Below are 12,169 nucleotides of genomic sequence, written 5' to 3'. Positions count from 1 at the left end.
CTTCCATTGAATTTTCAATGAGACTTGAGAAAATTGCCATCATACAACGTTGGAACGTGGCTGGAGCATTACATAAGCCAAATGGCATTCTTCGATAGGCGAAGGTGCCATAGGGGCATGTGAAAGTAGTCTTTTCCTGATCACATGGACGAATGAGAATTTGAAAGAAACCAGAATATCCGTCCAAGTAGTAGAAAAAGGAATGCTTAGCCAAATGTTTAAGCATCTGAACAATAAAGGGGAGGGGAAAATGGTCCTTTCGGGTGGCCTTATTCAACCTCCTATAATCAATGCACATTCGCCAACCTGTAATAGTTCTAGTAGCAATTGGCTCACCCTTGTCATTCTTGACAACGGTCATACCCCCCTTTTTTGGAACTACTTGTACAAGACTAACCCACTTACTATCTGAGATGGGGTAGATTATTCCTGCAGCAAGCAATTTAAGAACCTCTTTTTTAACTACCTCCATCATATTTGGATTAAGTCATCTTTAAGGTTCTATGGAAGAGGTATGATCGTCCTCAAGAATTATCTTATGCATACAAAATGAAGGATTAATACCCTTAATATCATCAATGGTGTACCCAATAACACTTTTATATTTTCTCAAAACAATGAGTAGTTGCTCTAATTTCGTGTCATTAAGCTCAGCATTAACAATAACAGGATATGTATTATTAGGACCAAGATATGCATATTTAAGAGTAGAGGGAAGGGGTTTCAAATCTACCTAGGGAGGCGTAGTACTCTCCCCAACACTCGACGCACTAAGGACTTCCTTCACTAGAGCGGCGGTTGGATTGGATTTTCCTTCTTCAAGTAGCCGTGTGTACTCCCTTGTTTCCCAATGTTCCTCATTAGCACTCCCCACCAACACCGTTTCAAGTGCATCATCTGTTTTAGTCAAAGGAAGTTGCTCACGTTCTAAGTCATCAAGGACATCCACTTGACAAATAGTCTCTCCCATGGAAGGAGTTCCCATAGCATTCAAGAGTGAATATTCCATTTTCTCGTTGCCCACGTCAAAAGTGATTTTACCATTCTTCATATCAATGATTGCACCTGTAGTGGCTAAGAATGGTCTACCAAGAATAATGGGGACATGTGCATCCTCTTCCATCTCCATCACAACAAAGTCACATGGGATAAAGAATTTTCCCACACGAAGAGGAACATCTTCAAGTATACCCAAGGGAAATTTAACCGACCTATCTGCAAGTTGTAGAGACATGCGCGTGGGCTTTAGTTCACCCATTTGAAGTTTATTGCAAATAGAGAGCGGCATGAGACTCACGCTTGCACCAAGATCACATAGAGCCTTGTTAATCTGTACATCCCCAAGCTTCACAGGAATGGAGTAGCTACCTGGATCGCCTAGTTTCTTAGGAAGTGTATTTTGCAAAATTGCACTACACTCTGCATTCAACGCAACTGTAGAATTCTCCTCTAACTTCTTCTTGTTAGAGAGCATATCCTTTAAAATTTTTGCATAAGATGGCATCTCGGATATTGCATCTAAGAATGGAATGTTGATGTGAAGCTTTTTCAAAATATCAAGAAATTTTTCATACTTTTTTCTAACTTAGCTTGAGCCAACCTTTGCGGGAAAGGAACTTGTTGTTGGGGTTTGGTGAGTCCGACTCACCGCGGAAACAAACTCAAAACCAAGACCGCACTCGTAATAAATAAAACCATAAAACGTAATTAACTTAATGACAAGATTAAGATAATAATTATACCTTTGACGCGTGCTTCGCCCGCCCTCAAGGGGCTCTTACTTCGAAAGCTAGCCTCGAAAATACAATGAGCTCCAACGGAAGTCCACCCACAACTCGAACACCGACAAGGGTCCAATGCCTTGGAGTTAGCAAGGCCCGACCTAAACCCGAGTAATTGAGTTCAAAGGTTTTCACAATGGTGATGCCTTTTTCAACTCTTGAGTTCAAAGGTTTTCACAAATAGTGATGCCTTTTTCAACTCTTACTCAAGTGAACAACCCCAAGCCATGCCTTGGCTATTTATAAGGAAAGCTTCCTTGTGAATTCCACTCGAAGGGTGTGACCCGAAGGGTTCAGTCAAGATTAAGCTTTAATATTAATTATACATTAATATTACTGATCGGAAGCAGCCTCCACCTAGGCATTCCAATCACTTGAGCTGACTGAATAATTAGCTTTCTAATAATTCCAAACCTCCTATCGGAATAATACACTTGTTCGAAGGACATTATTCCTTTCAATCTCCCACTTGTCCTTCCTGACAAGTGAGCTTTTAGTGTATAGCCCTTTTCCTATGTCGCTTAATGCCTCTTCATGAACTATAAGGTAAGATTTATTTGTCATCCTTATTACGTCCAAAAGTGTTTCTCGATTCCGAGTCCGATTGTCAATAAACAGATGATTTCTAAAATCCATCCGAGCACGGCCATGCATTTTACAATCTCGCTCTTCGAGAGGCCTTGTAAACTACAAAGACATCTTCCCTATTTTTAATAATAGGGGGACATTTCCAGTCTTGTAATGTAGCTTCTCTTACTGAGAGGACCTAGCCGCCCGAGTGTTGCCGTTATAATCCCCTATTACGGCAGACGTTTGACAATCATCAAAGATGACTAGTACTCAAACAAGAAAGCTCACAATACTCATGGTTGAGGAAAAAGGTTCCGATAGCAATAATGAGAAGTATACTTATGACGATTTTTAATCTCTTAAAGTATTCTCATAGGTCGATCCAGTATGGTTCTAAACCAATACCTGTGCAAATGATTTATGACGATCCTGTCCTTGTAGCACAAGAAACGGTGCTATAAATTAAATTACACACTAATCTCAAATGGTCATTAATCGTCCATCGCTTAAATGACCTCGATTAGTGATAATTTTCGATTATAATATTCAATGTTCACTTAATAGGTGTTTCCTTACCAAGACTGGTCTTGATACCCTATTTTGAATATTCCAAGAATCGAATGGACTCATTATTTAATTCTAAACCACAATTAAATAGTCAACGGAGTGATAAAAAATTGCATGAAATTTAAATTACTCCAAAACCTGAATGGTTCATCTTATGATAAATGGTTTTTCCGAATGTTTTAAGAGTATCACTCTTTATAAAACATCTATAGAAATCACACCCATATCTAATATTCTTGATTTCTTTCATGCAATTGTGAATGTTGTCGTTCACTTATTGCATAGGTTTACTTATAATTACTTTGCTAATCTTAGCATCTTCATTACTGATAACTTTCATAATAAGATGATAAAATTTGAGAGTGCCATGGATTATATGTGATTTAGGATTTATTGTCCAAGTGATGGCTCCCACTCATTTACATGATTGAGATCTTCAACTTGACAACCTACAATCATTAACGTTCAACAACGAACTTTCCATAGAATATCTTCTTTATTTTTGCCATTAAGGCAACAATATTCTCAACATATATTTTAGTAGACTTCCTAATGATGCTTTGCTTGGGTTTTACTCCAAATGACTCACAATGATTTGGGATACCCTAATCACTTGTGATCATGGAAATTTACTTTAAATTCCTGCACATTACACATGGATGTACATCCATGTTACCATTCTCAAGCCACGACTCATTGTTAGCTCGTGCTTATAAACGGCTTCCTTGTTAAGGATCTAATCCTTGTTAAGGCTTGTGCTTGCAACATCAATTCTCAAATTGTATTTGTTTCCACAAGTCAAGAACTCATCCTATTACTTATCCAAGTACTTTGGATGTTTTGGCCATAATCTAACGATCTATTACATAGATTCAGGTTAATTGGTACAACATACATACTTCACATGCTCTAAGCAAGTAAGTCGTGCGACGATTCCATATCACAGCGTACATGATGGATTAAGTTGCAGAGTAATTCTCAATCTTATTCCATCCATGTGACATTTTAGCTCATTTAGTTTCACTGAGTCCTGCTTAAATTGTTTGCTATGTGATATGGTTGAAAGTCTCTACTAAAGTCTTTCTTGTTTGACTTAGTATTTAGCCTAGCTCATACTTAGTTCAAAAATTTACTTAGTTTTATACATACGGGTCGAAAGTCTTTCGAAGTCCTTCAATTCATGTTTAACACGGTAAATTCCTTTACACGTTCAAACATTTTATTAAGTCTATACAATATATCTTAATACCCAATATGTACTAAGTGTCGTCTTTTTCTTGGTCCATTGTCGAAAATACTTTCAAATCTAAGCATTTAGCATTTGATAGTTAATTTACAACAGAGTACGTAAATTTCTTATTAGACCTTACAAGATTTACTCTTGGTGCCACTAAACTTCTTATTCATCAGAATTTCTATGTTTCGTCATAAGTCAATCTTATTATTAACTTTATGAGAAAACACGTTTCAATTCCTTTATGCAATGCTTCCTTTAATCCCATAATGGATTCCTTGAGCTTGCTTTCAAATCTAGCATTTATTTAGATTTTCAAAACCCTTAGACTATTTTATAGTCACTTCCAAAATCCTATTTTTAGGAAGGCGGTTTTGGTATCTATTTTTCCATATTTCATATGTGCAATTTTGCTAGAACAATCACGAAGAGACTTTAGCATTCCGATTGATGAATATGTTTTTATTAAAATCAACTCCGTGAATTTAATTATATCCTTTTCAACCAATCTAGCTATGTATGCATATACATTTCCACATTTGATAGTTTTCTCCTTGAAAACTTATTTGCTATTGATGGGTCTTTCACCCTTCATGCAAATTAATCAAGTTTTAAACATGATTTTCAAACATGGAGTCTATTTCGGATTTTTATGGCCTCTAACCATTATTCGAAATTTGGATTTGTCGTAGCTATTTTACAAGACATTATTCCCTTACTATCTAATAGTAAATAGTATGCTTATAAGTCTTAGGTTTATTTCTAACTTAATATAAAATTTATAGGATTCAATCCAAGCCTCTGGTGAATTTTATACCTATACGGGGTTATTGCATCAAACACTGAGTTTCAAGGCGCTTCCAAAGCCCTTTGATTATCTTGATCTTACTCCAACTTTTCAAAAGTTTTGTAAGTAATGAATTCTCTTTTAAGGCACTTATAAAGTCCTTTTGAGTGTTCTTGATCAAGTATTCTTACAAAGCCCTTTTAAGGTCTTTCGAGATTCTCAGTTCTAGTTTGTTGCTAATCTCGATGGTTATCGAGTTCATTTTCCTCCCACTTGTCATTTTGGAAATGTGTTACTTTCCAGAAAGACACCACTTAGAGCAACAAACATTATGTTCTCATTTAGGTTGTGGAGGTAGTGCCCGTAGTCTCTCTTGAAAACTTACAAAGAGACATGTATATTGTCTTTGGGTAATAGTTCGTTGTGAAACAAACAGTTAGCTCCCACTTGAGCTATCTTAGCCTTTAATGAGCAATTAAGCTCCCACTGAACCACCTAGCTCTTGCTAAGCCGGTGAGCTCCCACTGAGTCACTTAGCTCCCACTAAGCCAGTGAACTCCAACTGTGGCTAAGAGTTTTAGACATATACTTGAAACGAAATTTAGAAGTTAATTCTATCCATAACTGAATATGGTGTCCTTTCTTAGCTCCGACATTTTGTTTAGTGTAACATTATTCCTTTGTGCAAATCTTAAGAACTTTATAGGAAGGGATGTGATCCATCATTGTTCGAGTCATTTTAAATGGCATCGAGGTCTCCGTGAAGACACACTATGTTCTTTGTGGAGTTATTTATGAAAATTTCAATTTCATAACTTTATGATGGTCACGCTTTGCTCAAGCAAACATCGCTCGATCTAATCTAGATGTTTTGATATCTTGCCACATGGATTCTGTACTTCATTGAACTCTTGAACTATTCAAGGTCAAGTTTGTTCACATTTGGTGAATATAGCCATATTCTTTCAAATTCCTCGTGAAACATTTGAAGTAATTGAATCCTCTTTAGCTTTCGGAGTCAATTGTTTATATTAAGAACAATAGCTCTTTACTTTGTCGGTTTCAACAAGTAAGACTTGCTTGTCTTAGAACGATTCCGAATCGATCAACTATCAAGAGCCTATCTAATAGAGCCTTGAGTACGTTCTTGTCGATGTGACATTGCTAAAGATGTTCGGAACGCAAATCATGCCCATGACTTTGAGCTTTTACCAGTTTATCATGTTAAGAAAATGTTTGTTTATAATCAAGCATTCTTAACTCATGGTTTAGACAACCATGCCATTCAAATAAATTTACAACTATTGCTCATTGCTTTGAATGTGAGTTTTTCCGTGTGTAAACGGATCAATTGCTGATTATGGAACATAATAATAACCATTATTCGTTCCAGCCTTAGCTCAAAAGGTCATTAAACAAAGCATGTGACCTTACAACTGATGTAGCTCTCCTCGCTTCATTCTAAGCTTATAAGTTAATAGCTTAGCTTATCTTCAATGGTTTGAGGTCACTTTCAATAGTGGAACACTCAAGCAGTATCTGATACTTGTGAAGATAATGAGTTGCTAAGTTAACTACAATAACATGAATTCTTTAGTAAAATGGAATCTCATTCCTTTTCTTTGTTCCTCGATTCCTATAATTCTTATCATACTTTATCTCATAATCTTTCAGAATCATTTCTTTAAGAGTCTTTGACTTTTATACTTTGTCAGGCATAATTAAGCATCTAATGCGCCGTATAACAAAGTTCCATCTTTTCCTTTAATTTGTACTTGAATTAATACATCAATGAGTCGTACTCACCAGGGTATAAAGTGAAAAGATATGTTGGTTGTCAAGCATTGACAATTTTGAGTTTCAAACTCAATACTTCATGTTTATCAAAACTACCTAGTATTATGAACACATGATGTCCAACCGTCCTTTCGAACTTTGTTATAAAAGTCATTTATGAGAATTGTATTTTAGAAATGCTTTACCTTTCTTTGAGAACCATTCTCAAAGATTTCCTTTACCAATCATGGAAAACAATATAGTTTGATTTGGAATTCTACAAATATAAGTGCAAAGTATAACCATAAATAACATAATAAGTTTGAAAATTAAGAGGTGTTCATACAAATTTTCAATCTTAGTAAACGTCTTATCCACACATTAAATTTGTCCCCATTTGGCGAGAATAAGTCGATTTCAAGATCCAAAGAAACAAAGAGTGGTTAAGCATGCTTTGGCTTGTCTTAACACTTAATCTCCTAAGGTAAGCAACTCTTTGCTAATGGCTCCAAGCCACTCTTGGTTGAATAAATCGTCGCATCTAATGCTCTCTCAACAACTTATTCACTTTGCCATGACATGTTAGGACTTCATCACTCATATCGTTAAGTACAACCAAAACCAACTTGTATGTGATGTCTTTCTTTGGCAAACCCATCCACATACCTTACGTATCCTAGGGAATAATAGTGATGCCTCGCTTTGGCGTAGCCAATCACTACTCTTAATAGGTCGATAAGTGTTGTTTTGGAATGGCAATTTCACTCAATATTTTAGGGACCTAGGGTTTCTTTGTTGGTTGATTTAAGTGAACTTAATTAATCATCACAACATTCGAAATCCTAAACATGCATCTAACATATAATTCATATATAAATGATCATAAATATGTAAAGCATAAGCATTTGATGCATATTGGCAACTAGCATGACCCCTTGAATTCTTCAAGTCTTCAAAAGGTCTTCTTTTGCAACTTCATGGCTTTGTCTTTCAAGAATCTCCGTCTTCAAAACTTGACCAAAATTATGCAACTACTAGTATCTACGATTAGGACTAATCTAAATATTAAGGTACAAGAATACTCAACGGTACGCAGACCGTATTTAGATTTACAAAAATAAATCATGGATCGCAATCCGTATTTTCTATCCTAATCGGGCCCCACTAGTTGCCATTTTATAAAACCTGTGAGAGAATATACATTCCATTCATCCATTCACTATTTGTGAATGGCCCATGCATTTTACAACGATAAAACAAGTAACAATGCATAAACACGCGATAACTAGTAACTAATCTAGGTGGTTAATCCAATTAACACGCCTAATTAAAACTAGTCAAAGTTGTTTTAACCGATTATGTAAATAAGCGCAATTAATATTTTAAGCTCCCACTAAATTCCGCATCCAACTTAATTAATCCAATTAATTAAGCCGATAAAACCCAATTATTTGCAAAAATAGAATTTTTGCAAATGTCACTCAAAACCCGAGGCCTAGCCTCCAAAATTATTTAAATAATTAAAACCAAATTAAATTAATAAAATAATTAAAATGGAAAAATAAGCAAAAATTACGTAGTCCAAAATATCCAAGTTCCTAGCACTAAGACTTGGAGTGCTCACAACCCGCACACAACTCGCACGATCTCATTGCACCACATTGGTTTACAAGCAATGTCTACACATATTACCCTTAATTATGTACCAAGCTACGCACACATAAACGCTCAATGCAAGCCCCACGCTCGGCTTACCCACGACCAGCCATAAGGCGGCTGCCATGGTGCCGCACAGCAGCTCACCGCACACATGCGCATCTCTTCGAGGCACCCAGCAGCCTCGACAGCCCCATGTGGGTTGCGTGAGCAGCCCAGCTGGCCGAGAGCATGCTTGGGGCTCTTAGGCCTCGATTTGGTGCTCATGCCTCGGGAAAAATTCCCGATTTTGTGTGACATTCTTAATCAATTATAAATTAATTTTAGAATCAATTAATCTTAAGGAAAAATGAAAATATAACAAGTCCAACTTAAATAAATTCATCTAAGTGCATAAAACCATAAATTATTCCAAGAACCATTCTTTAAAAAAATTGGTTAAACTTGGTGCAACCAAAATAAGAGGGTAATTACTCACTATTAATTTAATTAATTTAAATTAATCTTGAGATTTTGACAAAATAAAAGGTAGTTGGAAAACTGAACACAAGTTCAATAAAAATTCCAACTTTAGTACTTGTGAATCCTTGAAAAAGTATATCTTCCAATATGAAGATAAACAAATTTCTATCACAAGTTTCAAATTTTATGATTCCAATCAACTTAAAAATGATTAAATCAACAAAGTTCAATAAAAATTCATGGAATTTAGTAACTCAAAGTTTCAATCACTTAACATAATTAAAGATTGAATCTTTAGTACTTAGAAGCCTCAAAGAACAAGGATTTCACACTTAATGCAATTATTTTGCAATTATGTGAAAAAATAAAACCAAGCTTTCAAACACAAATCACTACCAAGTAATCATGCCTAAAGAGGTTTAAAATTGCATATAAAATAAGGATTGAACCAATTACATAACCACCATAAATATGCAATTAATTTTCAATGTTAGAAATACTTAAAAAATTTCGTCACAACGAAAAATCCCTCAAAAAGTGCATTTCTGATTGTTTTTTGGCTAAAAACAGAGGTTTAAAAGGGTAAAACCATTTCCATAACGCCTTTTCCACCCAAAATTCACTATTTTTGGGTCGAAATCTGGGTTTGGGAGCTAAAGTCAGCTCTAATACGGGATTAAAATTAATAAATCGAGCTACTAATCTAATCAGCAACTTAAAACCAGAAAAATTAAGCCAAAAATTTAGCCATAAAAACACCTTGAAAAATAATATGATTTTAAATAAACGAGCTAGGCTCCGATACCGCTGTAACGGTTTGGTAAGTTCGACTCACCGCGGAAACAAACCCAAAACCAAGACCGCACTCGCAATAAATAAAACCATAAAACATAATTAACTTAATGACAAGATTAAGATAATAATTATACCTTTGACGCGTGCTTCGCCCGACCTCAAGGGGCTCTTACTTCGAAAGCTAGCCTCGAAAATACGACGACCTCCAATGGAAGTCCACCCACAACTCGAACACCGACAAGGGTCCAATGCCTTGGAGTTAGAAAGGCCCAACCTAAACCCGAGTAATTGAGTTCAAAGGTTTTCACAATGGTGATGCCTTTTTCAACTCTTGAGTTCAAAGGTTTTCACAAATAGTGATGCCTTTTTCAACACTTACTCAAGTGAACAATCCCAAGCCATGCCTTGGCTATTTATAAGGAAAGCTTCCTTGTGAATTCCACTCATCTTTCAATGTGGGACTTTTCATAAAAAAGATCCCACATGGAAAGATTGATGAATTCAACCCTTAGTTAAATAAACCACTTTCTCACTTGGTCCCCAAGGCAACTCACATGCATTGTGAGCTAACCATGTGTCACCCAACCTTGAGCCCCAAGTTGGGTTCGGTTGGGACACTTTCTTTTGGCCCGTGTCCATGACCCATCACCCAGGTCCACGGCCCCCTTTTGCCACATGTCGCTGCCACCATGGTGCGCTGCCAACGTGGCACGCTCACTGAAATTCCAATTCCTATTTGGCGCGCTTCCCTAGCCTTTCGCGTGGCTAGGGTTTTACTTGTTACTTGAAGCATTTTCCCGTCTCGCCAAATCCTTAATTTTGGCTCGACATTTGAGATTTGATTCCGACGCTCGGTTTCGACGCTCGAAGCTCGAATATCCGACATCTAAATATTAATTACTCGGTCGACTCATTAATTACTTCCGAATTAATTCGTCGCTTCGGCTCGTTAGCTGCTTGGGTGTGACCCAAAGGGTTCAGTCAAGATTAAGCTGTAATATTAAATTATACATTAATATTACTGATCGGAAGCGGCCTCCACCTAGGCATTCCGATCACTTGACCTCACTGAATAATTAGCTTTTTAATAATTTCGAACCCCCTATCGGAATAATACACTTGTTTGAAGGACACTATTCCTTTCACTTGTGGCACACATGGAACAAGTGGTGGTGGAGTTGATGCCTTTGGCTCTTCCTCAATCGCGCTACCATCGACCACCTTCTCATCTATGACTACCTTTTCAACAACCTCCTTTGATGGCTCCTTCATGGGAGGATCTTCCAACTGCTTTCCACTCCTCAAAGTCACAGCATTCATATGCCCCTTTGGTGGTTGCTCTGTTTGACCCGGAAAGGCGCCCGGAGTCTTTAAAGATTGGCCAACTTGATGAGCAAGTTGACTTATTTGATTTTCCATGAGCTTGTTCTGAGCTTGTAGTTGTTGGATGTTGTTGTTCGTTGTGGTAACGAAGTTCTCCATCATCAACTCAAGGTTGGATTTTTATGGAGGTGGTTGAATAGGTTGTTGGACTAGAGGTGGTTGCATAGGTTGTTAGACTAGAGGTGGTCTTGCTTGGAAACCAAGTGGTGCATTATAATTGTTGTTTCGAGGTGGTGGTGGAGGTGGATTTTGTTGAGCTTGGGTATCCTTGTAAGAGAAATTTGGATGATGTTTCCAACCGTCATTATATGTGTTTGAATGAGGATCATATGGCCTTTTGGGATTCGAAGTGTAGAATGCATTGGCTTCCTCGATCGACAGCTCATGTGAATTTTGTGGACAATCAAGTGCAATGTGACCTTGTACATTACACATTTGACAAGTTTCAGCAGATGAGCCAGAATATGCCGCTTGGAACTTATCAAACTTGCTTGTCAATGCCTGCATAAAACTAGTCAAAAGAATTAGAGCATCAACTTCAAATTTTCCTCCATTCTTTACACTATTTCGACCCCCAGGATGATAATTATCATTGGCCGCCATCTTCTCAATTAACTCCTTTGCCTCAGTTGGGTTCTTAGTCAAGAGAGAGCCCCCTGATGCAGCATCAATATAAATTCGGAACTCATGAGTTAAGCCATTGTAAAAGGTTTGGATTAACATCCACTCAGGAATACCATGGTGAGGACATTGTCTTTGCAATCGCTTGAACCTCCTTCATGCTTCATATAAAGACTCATCATCTGACTGCCTGAAAGTAGATAACTCGTTTATCAACCTTGCAGTGTTTTCCTGTCCCAAGAACTTGACTAGAAAAGCTTTCACCAGTTTGTCCCATATATCAAAAGAGCCAATACCTTCATCTCTCAACCATTCTTTCGCCCTATCCCGTAATGAGAAAGGAAAAAGGCGAAGTCTAATAGCATCATCTGTAATACCATTTAGCTTCATAGTATAGCACTTCTCTAAGAAACTATCAATGTGACTAACTTGACAATCATGAGGTGTGCCTGCAAACGAACCATTATAGATGAATTGAATGAACTGTGGTTTCAATTCAATGTTCTGAGCAGTAACGGGTGGTCTGACAATGCTAGA

The 12,169-nt window shown here is 37.0% G+C and overlaps 1 protein-coding gene and 1 non-coding gene across 2 annotated transcripts; one reads left to right on the top strand and one right to left on the bottom strand.

Annotated features, from left to right (window-relative positions):
* Positions 1–733: 733 nt before the first annotated feature.
* On the bottom strand, positions 734–11,110 carry LOC145578161 (uncharacterized). Its single transcript, XM_081635534.1, has 2 exons — positions 10,786–11,110; positions 734–1,518 (listed from the first exon to the last, which is right to left on the bottom strand). Exons 1-2 carry the CDS (start codon positions 11,108–11,110, stop codon positions 734–736), a joined length of 1,110 nt encoding a protein of 369 aa, XP_081491660.1.
* A 634-nt stretch (positions 11,111–11,744) lies between these two features.
* On the top strand, positions 11,745–11,851 carry LOC145580568 (small nucleolar RNA R71). The gene has a single exon (XR_014099585.1). It is a non-coding gene; the product is annotated as a small nucleolar RNA R71 (small nucleolar RNA).
* Positions 11,852–12,169: the final 318 nt, after the last annotated feature.

The sequence above is a fragment of the Chenopodium album genome, chromosome 14 (assembly GCF_948465745.1).
Source record: "Chenopodium album chromosome 14, dcCheAlbu1.1, whole genome shotgun sequence".
NCBI classification, from domain to species: Eukaryota; Viridiplantae; Streptophyta; class Magnoliopsida; order Caryophyllales; family Amaranthaceae; genus Chenopodium; species Chenopodium album.
The sequence above is the reverse complement of the archived record's forward strand: the minus strand, read 5'-3'. Positions and strand labels throughout refer to the sequence as shown.

Coding starts and splice junctions, on each gene's coding strand:
- LOC145578161 (XM_081635534.1), bottom strand. CDS start 11,110: ATGGAGAACTTCGTTACCACAACGAACAACAACATCCAACAACTACAA. Junction 1,519..10,785: donor TCCACCACCACTTGTTCCAT/GTGTGCCACAAG, acceptor TTCCATTCTTAG/ATGCAATATCCGAGATGCCA.